Source organism: Eupeodes corollae, chromosome 3 (genome assembly GCF_945859685.1).
Source record: "Eupeodes corollae chromosome 3, idEupCoro1.1, whole genome shotgun sequence".
In the NCBI taxonomy this organism is placed as follows: domain Eukaryota; kingdom Metazoa; phylum Arthropoda; class Insecta; order Diptera; family Syrphidae; genus Eupeodes; species Eupeodes corollae.
The window spans coordinates 108,652,363-108,671,447 of NC_079149.1; the positions used below are offsets into that span (position 1 = coordinate 108,652,363).

Genomic DNA, 19,085 nt, shown 5'->3' on the forward strand with positions numbered 1-19,085 from the left:
TGATAGCAGCTTGACTATCTGAGAAAATACGGATATCAGATGTTGATATCACGTTTTCTTTAAGCCAGGAAAAGACTTCTTTTATCGCCAAAAAGTTCCCAGAAATATCTCGGAGGTATAAAGATTTTGCAAGTTATTTTATTTAAAAATTAAACTAAATTCTGCTCAAATTAAATATGTGGATGAGTATTTTACTTTAATTGTTGTAAATTCAAAATATTCAGATTTTTGTAGATACCTTCGTTTGTTGGTTATAAACTCAGCATATATCCAATACTTGTGGTATTCGTAATTTTTCACGCACTCCTCCTATCTAACTAGAAACTAAGTCTTTAAAGTATATCTGGCTGAATTTTGAAGTCGTTTATTATTCTGTTAATTGCGCTAATTGTTTTTGACTTCAGATCAATTTCGTTAATTTTTTACGATCTTAAATTCATATCGAAAGTACCTGCATTTTTGCATAATTGTTTGCTGATTTAATGTTAATACAAGAATATTATTCCTTATAAATAAATAAATAGTTACTCTCTTTTAACAGTTTGATAATAGACTTCTAACAATTTCGATCGAATTCTTAGTTTTTTGTTATACAGATCAAAGAAGCACCTGAAATAAATTAGAACATATTCGCAGGCTAACAGTTACAAAGAATTTAAATATTTGTCGCAGCAAAATTTTAACAAACAAAAGTCCTTTCCCAATAGTATAGTCCAGATTGTTTTGATATAGAATTAGAGTTGACAAGACAAACGATATATTGCAACATTCTTTGAAGTGATAAAACAAGAAAAAACCTTTTTAGGTTAGAGACACCCGAAGAAATTTTAGGCTTCCTCAAGTAATCAAGTAAAGAGTTTTGCTTTCATTAACAAAAAAAAATCGGTGAAAAACGGAGGCAGTGATCTTCTAAATTTTCGAAAGTAATTAAATTATGACTAAGGCCCATGTTTTGCATTTCACTTATTGTGAATACACTTTACGAAAGTGAATTTGGGTGTTCCACAATTCGTTATCATGAATTTTTTCGAACAAGCAAATGGATGTTCTGTATTTCGGTTTGTTCAATTTTTTAAACGCATTCAAATAACATTTTTAATTTCTGTGAATTGATCTTTGATAGCTTCCTTCTGCTAGGAATCGGAGGGTTGCAGCAAGTTTTGAATTGAAGGAATCGATGAAGATATTATAAAAGGTTCTATTTCTTTGAGAACATCTAAAAAAAGCGTCTTTGCTTAATCTAAATAATTTTAATTAATTAATTTACATAATTTTCACACACTTACATTGTGTCAGGTAAACCCAATATATTTAATTTGTCTCGCAAAATTCGTCTTCTTATTTTTTTCTCTTGCATTCCTCTCCCTTTTTTCACTTAAAATTACCAATAATATTCAAAAATCGATCGAATTGAAGAACATCCAATTTCATTTCACGTGAAATTGAAAAGTGATTTCAATTTACTTTCGATCGAAATTCGGAACATGGGCGTAAATAAACATATCGAGTAATGCTTCCGTATGATTTTGAGAAAGACAACGATCTCAAACAATCCAACAAAATTAGTGGCCATTTCAATCCAATTAAGAATTTGTGAGGAGAACTGAAAAACTCTTCAGCCAGCATGGTTTTCAACAATAAACACCAACTATTTCATCAAATACAAGCCATTAAACGTCGTTTCCTATAAAAACTTGTTGAGTCGTTTGCTCGTCGTAGACGCGGTAAAAAAAATTAAGGTTGTCATTCTGCATATTGGAAAAAACATTATATATTTAAAAACTGATTGCTATTTCATTAAATTTGAGAAATACATTTGCGCTTTCCACAGTAGTTTTTTTTCTTTAAACTTCAAAACAAACACTCCTCGCACAAAATCGCCTGAAAAAGTGGTTGCAACAATATAGACACGCAAGTGTCGCATCAAATATCGCTTCACTTTAAGCAGGTGGATAAGATTACATGTAAACATTTGTCTCGCATTTAAACGTAGCTAGATCGCATAGCTTTGTCGATTTGCGTACGCGCAGCTTAAGTTTATCATTCCCTATTTGTTTGAACGCTCTAAAACGATTTAAAAAACCACACACTAATATGAGAGACAAAACTCAAGACATTTTGTAGAGAGATAAACCGAAAATTGCACGATTTATTTAAAATTTACAGAAATAAAATGTCGCTATTCGGGTTTTTTGCTTTCCCTATTAACTAAAATATTGTATCAGATTTAAAACTAGAATTATTATACAGTCGAACTTCCTTAAGTTGAAATTATCTATAACTTTGATTTTCAACCTTATTTTCATGAATTTTGCCCTCCATAATTTGACACTCTGTATGTCGAATTTCTCTATAAATCGAATTTTTAGATTGTGTTTGATCCCAAATAATCTCTTTAACTCGAACTTTTTCGCCTATTGGGGAAATCCCATTTTATTTAACCTCTTTTATTATTTATAATTATTTTAGACGTTTGTTCAGTAGATACATTCGAAGTTATTTACTCTTATTTAGGAAACCCCCTTTTGTTTCAATTTTATGAAAAATACTTCGAGTCTACTGGGTTTAATTTCTGTAGTTTTGTTTGAAGAAGAGGGATGTATGTTTTTCATTTGATCTTCGGTTTTGAACGGGTTACTAGTTTTTTAAAGTTCCTAGTTTTGTGTATTTATTTTTTTTAGTTGGAAAAGCAGCAATTCACTAACTTTTGTCTCATTTCTTAAAATCGAAGTTTCTATAACTCAAATTTTGTTCCTTCATTTTGAGAGTTCGACTTTTGGAAGTTCCACTGTTTTCTGTTTTTTTTTTTTTAATTTTGAGTTTTTGAGTGAACACGAAAATATCAGTAGGTTAAAAAAGATAGAAATATTGAAACAAACTTCAAAGCGTTAACTTAAAAAAAAAAAAAACTGTTCTACAGAAAGGTATTTAGAAAAGACAAATTATAAGGAACTTAATATAGTTGCAGCGCTTTTTCCTAAATTACCAAGATTTTAAATTAAATTTTCAAAGATAATATGAAAATAGTAGTGTTATTTTCATTGAGTTTTGTATTTCTATACCATGCATTTTAAATTCCTTGAAATTCGTGAGAAATATGTTTAAGGTCCCTCCAAAGATTTAAAATGGGATTCTTCTGAATCTGGTAAAATAACATTTTCCACATAAACATTTTGGTTCATAATTTCATTGATTTTGTGTTGTGGTAGGATTCTGGATTAAATTGGCCATTTTGTGCTAGAGGTCGGAAACTTAAGATTATTAAATAAGGCAACACACAACTTTTATTAATTGTTTCGCTGATTTTATGACAACTTTTAATTATTTCGTCGCTCAATGATATTACATTTCTTTTGTTTTGTGTCCGAAATTTTTAAAGCTATTATAAGTTTTGTCTCAACAAAATTTCACTTAGAATTAAAATTAAGATACGAATAGCTTCTTAAGACCTGAGAAAATGTCTTTGGGGTAGATAAAAAGGGGTTAAGTCAAATATTGTATTTTCGTTTTTGATTTGATTGTACAGCCATTTTTTTGTCTCTTTCATTAAACAAGGACTTGAGTCTAGAACAACTGCTGAATATTGTATTAATTTCGTTTTTAGACAATAAGACAATCAAATTCACATATTTGTTTTGTATTAACATCGAGTCTCTGACCAGTATCTGACTAAAGTCCTTTTTGCTTAACGTCAAAGATATTTCAGTCTCGAAAACAGGTTCAATTTTCTAAGATCCATAAAAGTGAACTTATCGAAAATCTAACCCAAAATTATTCCTATAATGGTCTCGAAACAGGAATAACTATCTAAATCAATAATCTTTTATAGAAACTCAAAAAAAGTAAACATTTATCTGGGTGAAACTCACACATAAAATAATATACGAAATTTTTGAGCTGATAAAGGTTTAATAGCAGATTGTTTTTCAATTAGGAATTTTTGGCGGTAACCGAACAGTAAAAAAAATATTAAATTTTCTGTTGTTTCAACTTTAATAACTCATAAAAATTCTTTTTTAAACAGAATTGGTTAAGTCAGTTTTATAAATATTATGAATAAACAGAATTCCTGACCTTAGAGTCGACTATGGACGGATTTCTCTTCTTCTTATTTTAATCCAATATATCCAGTTTTCAGAATTTTTGGTACAAAAAAAGGGACACATTTCATATCTTCTACATTCTTCTGAGAGTACAGAGATTTAAGAGATGTTAGAAATATGAATTCGACTTTAATATAAATACTATTTACATTTTGAATTAACTTTTCCAAAACAGTTGCCATCAGTGCGAAATAATGCAAAACAGGAAGAATAGTTTGATTTGTTAAAATTTAATCTAGAATATAACTTTTGATAAGTTTTTTTTCTTGATGTCATAACCCGTGAATTAAATGCCATTTCACATTTCCAATTTTTAAAAATAATTTCGATTTTGATTTCAAGAGATACGGAATTCGTTTCACAAATATTTTCTTTATATTAACTAATATTTTAAAATGATTTCGAGATTATCTCTGTATCCTCTCTTTTTACTCATTTGAAAAACTATCTATTGATTAGAAAAGTACAACTTTCGAACATGTTAATTGCAACAACTATGATGATGAGGAAACAATACAAATCTACACGTTTTAAAATTTTGTATGGAAACTTCTATTTTATTTTCAAAATTCAACAATAATTCTTATACTCATTTTTAAAATGTTTTCTCTACCAGTTTCAATTTCAAACAAAAACTTGCACACACCAAATATTTATACACTTTCCTACAGATAAAATGTACACAAAGGTGTTTGAGACAGGACATATTATGTACACACACATAACACAAAATAATGCAGACAAACCCTCCTCCTATTGACGTCACATAACACATAAATGGTAAGATAAAGACTTTCAAAAATTGGTAATTGTAAAAACATTATATTTGAGCTCAATCATTTTGATGTGTGTGCTTAAGGAGAACAAAACACCAAGTTTCTTTTTTTTTCCGGCTGCACATAACATGCAAATTTCTAAAAAATGCCACCAGACTCAATAAGTTATAGACAACACAACAGTTAGAACAGCAAGTTGGTACTTTCCCATACAAAATATTTTTAACAATATTCAAACACAATTATATTCCATCAAAAAAGAATTTAAAATAAAATTGTCTTAAGCGAAAAACAATTTAGAAAAAATCAAGAGTCAATCTGTTGTATAGATTTTTTATTAAACTTAAGCTTAACTTAAGTTTTTTTCTTTTATTGTAATTTTTTTTAGTTAAAACAAACAAAAACTATTATGAAATTAAGGGGAAGATTAGAAAAATTGTACGAGTGGATTTTTGTTTTTATTTTTGCAGGCAAATGTGAGATAGAGCGGCAGTAGAGAGTTCTGCCATGCCAGTGCGCGGTTCTGCGCAAGGGTAGTGGATGGTACAAAGATGAACTGAACGTGGGATGATTTAAGGTAGGTATAGGTAAAGGTAGGGTAGGATGGATAAATGCAACAAGAAAAGGGAAGTTTTATTTTTTTTGTTTCTTTTGCTGGCAGTTCGTGTGTTTGTTAATTTCAAATATAAAATATACAAAGCTAAAGGTATGATATTTTTTTTTATTGAAATGTTAGCTTTGCTTTTGTGTACTTACTCGCCATAAGCACCTTCACCGAGAGTTTGCGCAAGTGTCCAGCCTTCGACAAATTCGCGATTACTGCCATTTTGTGTGCAGGACGACATTATTTTTGGATAATTTATTTCTTTTTTCGTGCCTCCTCGTTGTGTGGATTTATTAATGAAAAATGTTGCTGGTCATCGGCGGCGTCTTGGTTTTGGTCGTATGTTCCTCGGCGATTGTAATATCGTCTCGTTATCATTCAAATACACTTAACAAACAATTAATTTTCATAACGAGAAAACTTAGCGCATTTTATAATATTTAAAAGCTCTCCTTTTGCTTTCTTTCTGTTTTTTTTTTCAGTGAGTGTGTAGACGCGCACTACCTACTACTTTTTCTTACGGCCACCGCATTGATACAGATGTGATGATGGTGATGAATATTTCTTCTACCACGATATCTCTGGAATAGACAAAAGATATAAAATAATGTGAGTATCCTTTCCGGAATGCGCATTACAGTCTGTTTTATGAGTAGCAAAGTGTAGCAAAGAGAGAATATACTAGTATAGGGAAAAAATGGGGTTGTTAACTCGGGGGGAAAAACGACTACGACACACAAAAAAAAAACCATATCTCAAAAAAAAAAAGATAGTAAGGATATAGACAAAGCATGTATCTACACACTTTTACTACCGCTTTCTAGACAAGTTTGCTGCTCAACAGGCCACTTAAAGTATATTAAAAGAAAGAAATACAAAAAAATGTAGGTATATGTGGGAGCGCTTTGTCTGCGAATATGTGTGATAAGTTGCATTGTCTTGCGGCGCAAAGCAGCGATGCTATCCAGTTTAGGTTACCTTACATTTCATTTCTACTTATTTAACGCACTTTTTGTAAAATTTTCGCCATTTTTTTGCTAAATCTCCTGCCTCCTATACGCCGCGCAAAACGAGTATTCTACCGACTACCGATACCGACATGAACAAAAAAAATCCCCTTAGCAACCGACAAAAACTTTTCTCGCGCGAGACACAATTTTCCAAGGAGGCTGGTGTGGTGGACTGGCTTTGAAGTTCCTTTTTTTATTTTATGTGCTTGTTTTATTTCTACATCTTTTTTAAACAACTTGCAGCAGCAACAGCAGCACAGAGCACTTCGTCGTATGTCCTCGTCGAATGTCTACTACTGGGAAACCAGAACCAAAACCATCCAACCAACCAACTCACCGAACGACCGACCACGTCAATGCACATCCACACTCCACATTGCAATCATAATACACTATAGAGTAGAGATTCCGGTGTTCAGAGCGCAGGAGGCAGACGGCATAAAGGCAAGAGTGAGAAAAGTAAAGGAACAAAAATGAATTAAATAAAATAACCTCCGGATCAAGACTGATTTTCACGAGACGAAGATTCACCGGCTCAACTTGGCTCCAATGATGTGTTGCTGTTGCTCTTGCTTTTACTGCTGCTTCTAAAGCTGTAGAGCCCAAAGTATCTCCTTCCTATCGAAATGAATATGCGGCGGCTGATGCCGCCAACGAGTATACTATCACCACGATGTGTATATTCCTTTTTTAACATATTCCTGCATTTCAAGTTTTCAAAAAACATGAGAAGGAGGAAAAAAAAACAACGAACAACCAACAACGGCAACGAGGAGGAAGAACACAGCCAGAAAGTAGAAAAAGTAAAAAAAAAAAAGAATATAATAATCCAATCCAATGTCACTTTTTTCCGCTCTCGTCGATTCGATTTCGAATGCACAAGCGTACTATAACCCAATCTGGAGCTAGTATACTTTTCTCTGGCAGATTCAATAATTTAAAAAGTACTTTATACATATTTTAACAGAGAGATAAACTATTTTTTAACAATAAGTCGTATTTTCAAAAGATTATGTTTGCCATTTGGTTAAAAAGTTAAAAACGTCAGCCACTCTTTTGAAAACTTGGTATGTTCAGTTAAACACAATAATTTTCGACATTTAGGTCTGATCGAAATAAGGTTGGTTGGTTGGTTGTGGAGTGGAAGAAGGATGCTAAAAGCATCATTTTTTCTTCTCTTGTTCTTCCTTTTTTTTTTTTTTAAAGAGATATCGATAGCACAGGTGTGGAGGGGCGAATAGAGGGGATGGGGGTAGAGAGAAGAGAATGTCCGAAAAGATAAGAACAAAAAAAAGTGAGCATGACTTTTGTAACAAAACTGAGAAGAAATCATTGTCTTTTTATTTTATTTGTTTTTGTTTGGTGCTTTAAATGAATACTCATACATCAATATATATATTGATATATTTGAAGAACGTTTTTAAATAATCGTAATTTATAAAACATTCTTCTTGGCAGAAGATGAAAAGAGAGTTTGAAGTTACATAGTCTTCCATGAATATCATTGAAATAGATATTTGTTTCCCAATTATTAGAAATTATCTATTTTTGTGTTTAGAGTATAGGTACACAGGAAGAATAGAAATGAACAACATGTACATACATTATTATTAGTATATCATCAAAATAGAGGAGGAAATATTAATAGGTTGTGATTGCGATTGCGAGTTTTATGGATAAAGCAAAATCAACAGAGAATCGATTTATTATTTGTGAAAATTCAGGTAAGGGTATACCAACCTTACTTATTGCTGCTCCTGACAACCAAGAAAAAACTTTGTTAAAAAAGTTATACTAAAGCTGATAAGCTTTTTATTTACGTCAACAAATGAATAAGGAAAATAGAAATACCTTTTTTTTTTTAAATCCAATAATTAGATCGAATGAAAACGAAAATGAATCGCATGGGCAAAGGACTAATTTAGTGGAAATTCTTTGAAGCGTTAATAAAACATTTAAATAAAGATATCTTATTGAAAGTTACAAATGATGGTGATGGAGGAAATAACCTTACTTATGTTCAGGTGGAGCCACTCAATTAAATAGTTCCAGTAATCGGAACTACAAAAAATGCCTGCGAGAGAATGAGCAGGTTAGGTATATTTGAATATTTCTTTGAAGTGTTCATATTTCCCTCAAAAAATTATTATTCAATATTTAAAAATAGGTGGGTTACCTTAACAATGTAATATTTTTTTTTTTTGGCGCACAAATTTCTCAAATAGTCCTAAATGTGTATGACAGGAATACAAATACTAAGCGGCAAGACTAAATATTGAAATGGGCTAGAATTTCGAGAATATTAGCTACATTCTCAAGTTCGAGTGAAATAAAATCGAGATCTTTAAATTCTTTGCAGGGTTCTATCAATCGGTCGATTTAATTACTTTGAATACTAAGCACATCAGCAAATAAACAATTTTGCGAATCGTTTTGTTTTATAATTTTTTGTTTTTTACATTTGAAACTAGAACCTCCAACATTTTTGATAAAAAAAATTGTTTAGAAAATCAAAATTCTTTCACTCACCACTTAAACAAAAAATAAATAACTAAATACTTTAATAGTTGGTAAAATTACTGTGCAAAACATCTGCAACTTACACTTTAAATCTAAATTCCAAACTATCTTCAAGGCAAGGAAATATTAATATTTAATTTTGCATAACAGCTGTTAATCTTCTGGGCATCTAAGCTATAAAGTTATTAATAACCGTTTTTGGAATGTCATTCAAATGCCTCTAAATTCCAGCGAATAGGCTACTTTTGTGCTTAAAAATGTTGCTCCCAATTCTTCTCTTCACAATTTCCCACAGGTTCTCTATTAGGTTTAGGTCTGAGGATTGGGCTGCCCATGGTAAAACCTTAATCTTTTTTTCTGTAATCCACTTTGTGGCCAACTTCGACTTGTGTTTAGAATCATTATCATGTTGAAACGTCCATTTCCCAATAGGAAGGATGTCTACATAGTCTTGAGACTTCATTATACCATTCACTTGTCGAATTTGTCCGATTCCTTGGCCAGAGAAGCAGCATAAGACCAAAATTGAACCACCTCCATGTTTGATCGTCCCTTTAGTGTATTTTGGAGTTAGCCTCTCACATTTTGGCTCCCTGACATGTTGTTTTCCACCCGATCCATGTATATTGAACTTTGATTCGTCATAAAAACAAGGCCGTTTCCCACTTTTGGGGAATCCAATTGAAATGAGTTTTTGCAAAACCCAAACGAGCTTTCAATTTTTTTCTTCAAATAATTGGCTCTTTTGCTATCTGAAAACCACGCATTTCGGCATGCAGTGCGTGGCGTCTAAAAGTTGATAGATCGATGGGTAACCTAAGTTCAATTTTGACTTAATTGGATGATGCCGTGGGGTTATTTCGGAAGAAATTTGTTATTTTTCAATCATCTTTTGCTGTGGTGCTTTTAGGCCTTCCTTCTCTATGGTGATGTAACACCTTTCCACTTTTGATGATTCTACAAATAGTTGATTTTTGAATGGAATATGTCTTTGAAATTTCACTCAAAATTCTGGATTTTACTTTACATCCGATCAATATTTTTAAATTTAAAAAATTCGTTTTATCGATCAAAGTCCCTGCTAAAACTAACTAAAGAAATCAAGTTACACGTATAAACTTACCAACCTCAAAATAAATCAGATTAACCGTTATCAAAATGAGACGAAAAGAAAAATGGCAACTAGTTGCAAATTTTTTGCACAGCTGAAATCATTATTGTCTTTGTAGAAGCAGTTCATCTGTAGAATACACATACAAAAGTCTATAGCAGTACAAATAATTCTATTGAAACAAGCTGCAGATTTACGTTTCTTTATGAAATGCAGTTTTCAAATATCGCCTAAAAATAACAGATTTTGCTACGAGTACAGAAATGAAAGAGGGATGACAGGTTGTTTTAATGTAAACCTAGTAGAATTGGAACGACTTCATACTTACAAAAATCAAAAAGTAGAACATGAAAATACTTTTTATTTTAACTTGAAATGAAAATGAAATCGATAACTATAAAATTAAATTTTTGAACTCAAATTTTCCTTTTGGATGGCTTTTAATTTCATTTTGAGCGAAAGTGAAACGTAAAACCATTTTGTACTTTCGATCGTTTTTGAATTTAGTGAATCGAAATTGTATTGCTTAAAAAAAACAACAAAAAAGGAATTACAAACACCGAATTTTTAAAATGATTTTTTAAAACCTGCACTTCGAAGAAAATCATCTTTAGCGATTAGACATTTCACTTGAATATATTCGAACAAACAGAGTTAGCTCATTTAAGTGAGTGATTGTTAAGAAGCCAAAGAGTGTGGGTGTATTAAAAAACGTCAGCCTAACTAAGAACTGCGTTATCTGCATTCAAAAAGTAAGATTTTCGATCGAACTGCAGTACCTACCGTATACAAGCGTCAGACTGTCGTCAGCTTTGGGCAGATTGTGCAGCTGAATTTGTTTTGCTGCAAAAAGAGCGGGAATTATCAAAATAATTTGTATAACCACAAGAAGGACGAAGCGGCACTGACTCGTAAAGAATGTAAGTAATGGCAAATATTTTGGTAATTGTTTGGCAGCCATTTTTCTCTGACGTTTATAAACTCACATACAAATTGGACTAAGTCAGACCTTTTTGTTTACTGCAGACATTCTGCATTGGGAGTGCATTCAAAAATGCATCAGAAATGAAATGCGATTGTACTAATGCAGATTTTCTGCGTTTACGAATGCGTGCAGTTAAAGGCATTTGAAAACATTAAAAGAAAGGTGAATAGGTACCAAAATATTTTATGGATCGTCGGGTAGAGGTATGCAACAGAAGCCGTGACAGCAATTAGCTGATATTTTGTTTAAAACACAATTCAAATTGATATTTGCCCATGATAAAAAAAAATTTAGATTCTGGGAATTTTTTGTTTCTTGGGCCACCCTTTTAAAGACCCAAAATATGTGAAAAAAGGATTTTTTATGTAATGCAATTAAACACGATCTTAATATTTATGTTTATTATAAAAGGTTAAAATCGATATTATTGAAGGCCTGTTGTAAGATCACGCTTCAAATATTAGTTAGTCAATTTATATTATGTACTTAAGAACTGGGATCTATAAATAGTATAGTAGAAAATTCCCAAAAAAACGCATCAGTTGTAGCCAGATTTTTTTATTTAAAATTTGGTACAACTGAAAGAAGATCTGTCAGAATAATAATACAAAAAACACACGAATAGAAGAAAGTTTTGTGAAAATCAAAGTTAAAATTAACTTAGCAAAAAAAACAACTAAAACTAATGAATTGGACAATTTCCAACAAGAAATGGTAAAAAAAGTTCATTTAACAATTGCAGCTTTGACATAAGATAAAAACTTCAAGTAGGGGGTTTGTTCGTAGACTACTACATTAATATGTTGTGTTGAAGCGAACTTGAAGCTCTTATATGGTTCTGAACTATTCAGTTCATCATCGTATAACACGAATCAAACTATCTCACTCCCACTTCATAAAAAACGTCGAAACACCATTTGCATTTTAGAAAGTGCTGTCAAACTTAATCGTTTTTAAATCTTCTTGTGCGGTGGAAACACCAAAAAGATTTATTTTATCTAAACTGAGATAAACCTTTGGAACCATAGCAAAACTTAATTATCATTTCTATTGTTTCCTCTTGTAAAATAAGCTCAGTTAGTCCATCTTCAATAACAAAATAATATCAACAGTAATAGATTGATTTTTCCCCCAATGGAAAACACATGATTCCAAATGCACAACTAAACTACTCAAGGAACACAGCCGTCGAGATACAAATGCAATATCAATCGTACCAACATTTGAAAACCAAATCACATAAGATTCATTCGAGACTCGTATAAATGTCACAAAACCCATCCGTAATACGATTCTACTTAAACTTTTATTGGTAGTGTTCATACTGCGGATATCGTTTTTGTTATTCGTGTAAGATCCTACTATACTATTAATAGATTTTCCAACAAAACACGGGTAATAGAAATAGTTGTAAAGAAACCCTTACTAAGAATTTCGGACAATCAACCTTGGTAACAGGGATGGTTCTCAATGAACAAATAACACCACTTAAATATATGATCTTATCTGGAACAACTTGGTACGATGCCTCTCAGGACACAAGAGACAATTCTTACAGAAATAATTACCTATATTAGTTTATGTGGAGTAGGGCTCATGATACCCAGTACATGGAACGGTTAGCTGAAGTTTACGGGTACTACTACTCTGGTGTCCGAAATATATTTGGGTTTACAGTAGAATATGGTCTCCTTGACGACTACTGAAGAAAAAATGTTGCTTATGTTACTGAAAAATAAATAAATTAGGTGGAGCTACAGTTTGTTGAGAAGTAGGGCCTAGTGACTTATAATTCTAAACCATTCTTGTATGCGAGTACTGTTATCAGGGATATAGGGGACCTACAGTTTTAAGCCGAATCAGAACGGCTAATTTGAGAAAGCATTACTCTTCGAGGATTTGTCAATTCCTTGTTACTATTCTCATCAAATCAAAAGCGTACATGTCATTCTTTTTTCATTTTTAATACTGTTTTGATATATTATTTCCTAAATTAATTATTGAACCCTCCATTTTAGCTATGCAAAAAATTAGAAGACTAACTAGAAGAACAAGCGTTAATATACGTTTAAGAAAAAGTAGACCAATAGTTATGCAGAAGCCCTCATAAGGACATAAATACTGTAGGTAAAAGCGTGTTTTCCATACATATTACAAAAGAAACGTGAAATGAACGCCTTTACAAATTTGTGAAGAAAAATAGCTTTCAAGGATCCTGAACTTTAAACAAAACACAAGGAATTGAATATTTAGTTTTATAAAAATTAACGTGAAAATAGACATTACCTCAAGTTTTATACAGGAAATCATTTAAACCAAATTTTTTTAGACCTGAGTACTCGATACTTTAACCATTTATACAGTATCAAAATCAAATGGGGTGGCGCAACAGTCCGTTGTGAACCAGGGCCTAGTGACTTACAACTCTCAACCATTCCTGTGTGCGAGTAATGTTGTCAGGAATGGAATGGAGGGGACCTACAATTTTATGCCGAATCCGAACGGCTAGTTTGAGAAAGCACTTTTTCATGACAAGAATTACTCTTGAAGGATTTGTCAATTCCTCGCAAGAGGCAGAGCACAGGCAGGGATTGAACCCAAGACCCCTTGCATTACAGTCCAACGCACTAACCATCATGCCACGTGTACTACTAATATTTTGAAGACTATTCAAACTAAAAATGAGGCATTGAGAGCAGAAGTGGCGTAATTGTAATAATTGAGAAAACCACGGTTAAAGAAATTAAAGAAAACCATTTGTTTATTATTGGTTTCCTATTTAAAATAATGCCTAATAAACTTTCGCTATGACATATCTGGAGGAATATCTCTTATTTTAGATCTTAATCTTGTCTGTAAATGTGTGATTTACTGGATTATATGTGGCTTACACCACTTCTGCTTTCTGGATACAGAAATAATTTTTTCTAAAGTAAGTAATAATTAAAAATACAAGTTATTACATTTTTTTGTTATGAATTTCTAAGTACAAAATAGAAACAAGTTATGAGTTAAGACTGCTATGAAAATATCTCTTTTTTCGTTGTTACGTACGTATTCAACTAAGCTAACGTCTTTGTTTGTAGAAACAGTTGTCAAGTTCTTATAAAAGTCCTGGTAACTAGGGGAATAAAATTTAGTAAGTCGAGCAAATCTTTCTTTTTCGCTTCACTTACAGCATTTCCTTTTGGAAACAGTAATTTGAGATCCGTGATTATTGTAGACGTTCTATTTTTAATAGCACAGTTTCAAAAAGCACGTCTTCGTTATTGCTGTACTTGTTAGAATTATTAAAGGGGGTCTCCTTCAAAAATTGAAGCCATTGAATCTTAAGCCATTCCACTTTCCCTTTAACATTAATCTTTGGATTTGTTATATTTGTTTAAAATGTTTACGTCGAAAACATCACAGATCCATCCATAACAATAATTTTAAATGGATCCTTCTTTCTTGCTGCTGCTATAACCTTATACCTGTCCATAGGGCCACAAATGTCTTTTAAATACTTCTTTTGTTTTTCGATAAGACCAATTTCTTGATCATAAGGTAAGTTAGAGAGAGATCAATTTTATTTACAAGATAGTCACTATGCGAAACAAAACGGACATCTTAATATTCCTATTTTGCCCACCACACTGGTCTGTGTACATAATCAAATTTGAGGTACTCACAAAATTTTTAATATAATGCAATCGAACCGTTTCATCCCAAATATACATTAAAGCTTTGTTCTTTATCATGTCATGGATGCCTACAATAGCACACACCCCTTGAAATGACTGGAGTTGGAAAGGTTTTCATAAGATCAAATGCATTTACGGAAGTGACATTAGATTCCTTTGCTTTTGCCGCATCATCTCTAATGCTATTTCCAGCCGACTCCGCTTTTCTAAGTTTGATTTCGCTTATTGTACAATTTTAGCGCAGAAATGGCTTATGTGTTTGAAATTGATTAATTAAAAAAAAAAAAATGAATAAATATGAGCAAAGCCAATTCTACATACCTAGAAAGAAAATTTAATTTTGGTCATGTTAGTGCAAAAAACTCAAAGTTGAAAAAATGAGGGTTACTACACTACTGCTCTCAATGCCTCAAATAAAGTTAAGTGACATTACAAGATTCCATACTGTATAGTATATAAGGCGACGAAAAAGAGATTGCATTTAAATAAAAAGATAGCACAAAGGACTAAGCTGACTGCAACAAAAAACCAGTACGAATTCTCCAATGTTCGTTTTGGAGAAAGTTCGATTAGCTTATAATAAAGTCCCTATAACTATTTTGAAATAAAAAAGCTACTTCAAATAAAATCCCACTAAATTTCAAGGTGACGGAACTTTTATAATTTCTTGCCAGGAATATCGAAAAGACTTCACACTAAGAACAATTTATGTAACAAAACAGAAGTACAACTTAATGTTTAGAAAATTTAAATGGGAAATTATAAATTTAAACTTTTATTTATAAATAATTGCAAATTTTTTCTTTACAAAAATAAATATGTAATGATCTTTGAATAAACTTAAGGACAAATGTACCAAAAATCAGTTTTATTTGATTTTAAGATAAATATAAAATAACAAAAATAATATCAATCCTTATTAACCATGACTTATTAAACACCATGCATTTTTATTTTTTGCATCTACCCGGCTCTCTGGAATATGCGGCAATGCAACTTTATTGTTTTGTTGTACGACGACGACGATGACAACGAACATCGACGCAAGTCGTGGTTATCGGTGCATTTTTAGTAGATATAGAATTTAGTATGGCGCACTTTTGTGAGGGCAGACTACAAAGTAGCAATACAGACCTTCAACCAATTTTATTTGATTTTGGTTTGGAAAAACAACAAAAAAAAAAATACTTCTTTTGAGCACATTTTGGCACAGAATATGCGACAAGAAAACAAGTTGATGACGAAAACGTTGTGCGAATTTGATTTGACTTTGTTAAAAGTTAGAACCAAAAGGAAAAGAACAAAATATGTACCCAACAATCTAACCATCTCTCATACCAGGGAACCTGATTGCCAGCCACACAGTTAGCCTTAGCCAGAGAGATAGAAAATAAAAGATTGGTTGGGTGACGTTTTCTACTGCTTTCGATTAGATGGCCGTAGTCGTCGTAGGTCGTGGCAATGAAAATGCCTGCCGGCCATTCCAAACTAGACAAACTACCAAGAAACTAATGATGAGTCGCCATCACCATCGCCAGTCGCCTTGGTTCGCCGACGACCAGACCATGGCCAACTAAAACTAAGACACAAAACAGCCATTCACAGAGAACAAGGCAAGGCAAAGCACGACGACAAAGATGAGGCTCAACTTTCCATTACCGCAGCACGAATTTCGACTCGCGGTTTTTTTTATTCGATAGATATGTGCAAATAAATAATAACTATAGCAATTTTAGAGCGAGGAAACATTTATTTCTATTTTTAATTAATTTTTAAAGTTCACTTTTTTCCATACAAAACATTCAAAAATGGTTGATTTTGACATTTCTTCCCTGTTTTTTGTTCAGTGTTGCCATACTTGTTTTTTTTTTTTGGTAATTTCTTTTATTTTAGTGCTCAAATGGAAAAGTACTTTGCATATACCCAAACTCGCACCCACCCCAAATCCTATAGTGACCCCAAGCAGGGGGGTTGCAGGGGGGCAGCATGCCCCCCCTTACATACCTAGCTCTTAGTACGCCGTGCTATCAATTAAAAAAAACTTGTTTTAGGCTCAAAAAATGCAATACAAAAAAGTAGGGTTAAGTCCGAAAAAGAAAATATTTTTTTTTATGACTTAAAGTTGTTTCCTCGCCCTAATATTTAAAACATGTTCTATTGAGACCCCTACCTAACTGTAAAAAAAAAATCAGAAGGAAATTCGTGCTGCGGTAATGGAAAGTCGCCCCAAAGATGATGTTGAAGTTGATGACGACGGCCATGCTTCAGGGCGAAACCTTGTACGGAGCGCGCATTGTCCACAAAAGGCATTGACACCGCATTGGCAAGTATAGCGAAAAAATCACGCTTCTCCAGGAATAAAAAAAAAAAAGAAAGAAATTGACAAAGCTACTTACATCTCTCGGTCTTGAAAACATAGTTAAGTTCCATTTTTCTAATCTAACGTCACATCACTAGATTCAATATTAATTTCTAAACAATAAAATTTTAGTTCTTTTGGAATTAAATGGAAGCAATTTCACTCACACTCAATTCAGAAAACTAAAAAATGTATAACTGAATTTTTGCCTCTGACTCTGGATGATGTTGGATGTTTGACTGGAGGCAGGAGAACTGAAGAATGAACCAGAGACAGAGTGCAAAAAAGAACCCTACGAAAATCTCGGTATCTCCCTCTAGATTTGAAATTATTGCAGACAATATCGATGGCTATCTCACTTGCTCTTGGTTACGGTATATGCAACAATTGCGCCAAAAAAAAAACATCGCCGCCGCCGCCGATAAAATTCCTGTATCTTGTTCGTACGAGATCAAAGGCAGAATAATGATTTTTATTTCTCATCTTATTTTATTAGAAAATTTGTGTTTTGGGTAAAAAATTGTATTCTTACCTTTTGCAGTTTTTATTTCAGACATAAAACTTTAATTAAGTCACAGGTAATTGTTGAAGGGAAATAATAAATAATTGTAGCAGTGCTTTGCAAAATTCTTCTTTTTATTGGTAAATGATTGATTTTATGATCTATCTACTTGCTCTTGCACTTTTTCCAGTACACACAAATTTTGGCAACGACACACGAAGAATGAAGATTAATGGAAAACTGAAGTTGAAATGAAATCAAATGGAAAAATGATAAAGAAAGAGAAGACAAGCAAGGAACAAAAAAGAACGTGATTGAAATTCGATGAAACAAGAAAAAAACATAGAATATGCTGGCGAAGAACAGGGCTGCCACTTTACAAAAGTTACTAGGTGATAGTATTATATTAGATTTGATTTTGTAGGAGAAATTATTACTTCATTTATAAGCAATGCAAATTGATATAAGCGAATTGACAGCAGCATTACCCCAGGGAGTCCACAAACCGGGGCCCCCACGATAGAGACTTCGGGAATGCAGGTTCTTATTTTGGAGACAAATTATTTATCGGTGTTCGTAACTTGCTGTGGTCATTCTCTAAATTTATTGGGAAAAGCAGCTACTAACCCTTGTCCATCTGTTGTTCAATTCTTTGATTTCGTGCAGAATTTGTACAAGTTTTTCACAGCTAGTACAGAGCAGCACCGAATTCTTATTGAGAAATTATCGCAGAAGAAAAGCGGCCAGTTTTAGTCTTAAAAAAGCTCAGCGACACTAGTTGGTCTTGTCGAGCTGAAGCTACGAAAGCCTTAGTCAACGGCTATTCGGAAACCAGAGAAGCTCTAACCAGCATATTATCTTCCAATAATGAGCAAAAAGACATCGTGAGGAATGAAGCAACGCACCTTTTACAGAAGATGAGTACTCTCGAAACCGCTTTGTTTGCAACATTTTGGAACGAGATCTTGGAGCGATTAAACGCCACAAACAAGATGTTGCAAGAAATGAAAATGGTTCTTGAATCGGCAATGCATGCACTAGAATCATTGAAATCATTCGTGGAATCCAAACGAAATAAAGCAGCCAAAAAATTAAACGTGTACAATCACGTGCCCACGCTTAAACGAGAAATGTGATGTTGAATCCCCTCGATTACGGGAAAGCACAAGACGCAAATCTGTCACGAAAGGAAAAATACAAAGTAGCCGCCTTCATCCCAGTGATTGACCAGCTTTCTGTTTTTCTTACTGAAAGATTGTGTGCCTATGAAGCAGTATGTTTGAAATTCGGATTCCTTCATCATACAAAAAGGAAAAGGACTATGGAACAGATCAATCGCCGGAACTGTTTTACTGCCAAATTCGCCAAACTTCGAAATTGCATTGAGAAAGCATTTGGTTTTAATCTTAACAAATTGCACTGGAGTGCGCTT

At 32.7% G+C, this 19,085-nt stretch overlaps 1 protein-coding gene across 5 annotated transcripts in view; it reads right to left on the reverse strand.

The window, feature by feature from the left end:
* LOC129950354 (serine/threonine-protein kinase grp) overlaps positions 1 to 17,890 on the reverse strand; it is a 33,120-nt gene extending 15,230 nt beyond the window's left edge. For 2 of the 5 annotated variants that reach the window (XM_056062269.1, XM_056062264.1), the window contains exons 1-2: positions 17,684 to 17,890; positions 5,636 to 6,064 (exon numbers count right to left, since the gene is read on the reverse strand). In XM_056062269.1, the coding sequence (XP_055918244.1) occupies positions 5,636 to 5,724 (89 nt within the window). In that variant the 5' untranslated portion in view covers positions 5,725 to 6,064; positions 17,684 to 17,890. Of the gene's footprint in view, positions 1 to 5,635; positions 6,065 to 6,492; positions 6,851 to 17,188; positions 17,246 to 17,318; positions 17,416 to 17,683 lie in introns of those variants that run through there. The other 3 variants (XM_056062265.1, XM_056062268.1, XM_056062266.1) reach the window with 3 other exon arrangements.
* Between the last annotated feature and the right edge of the window lie 1,195 nt (positions 17,891 to 19,085).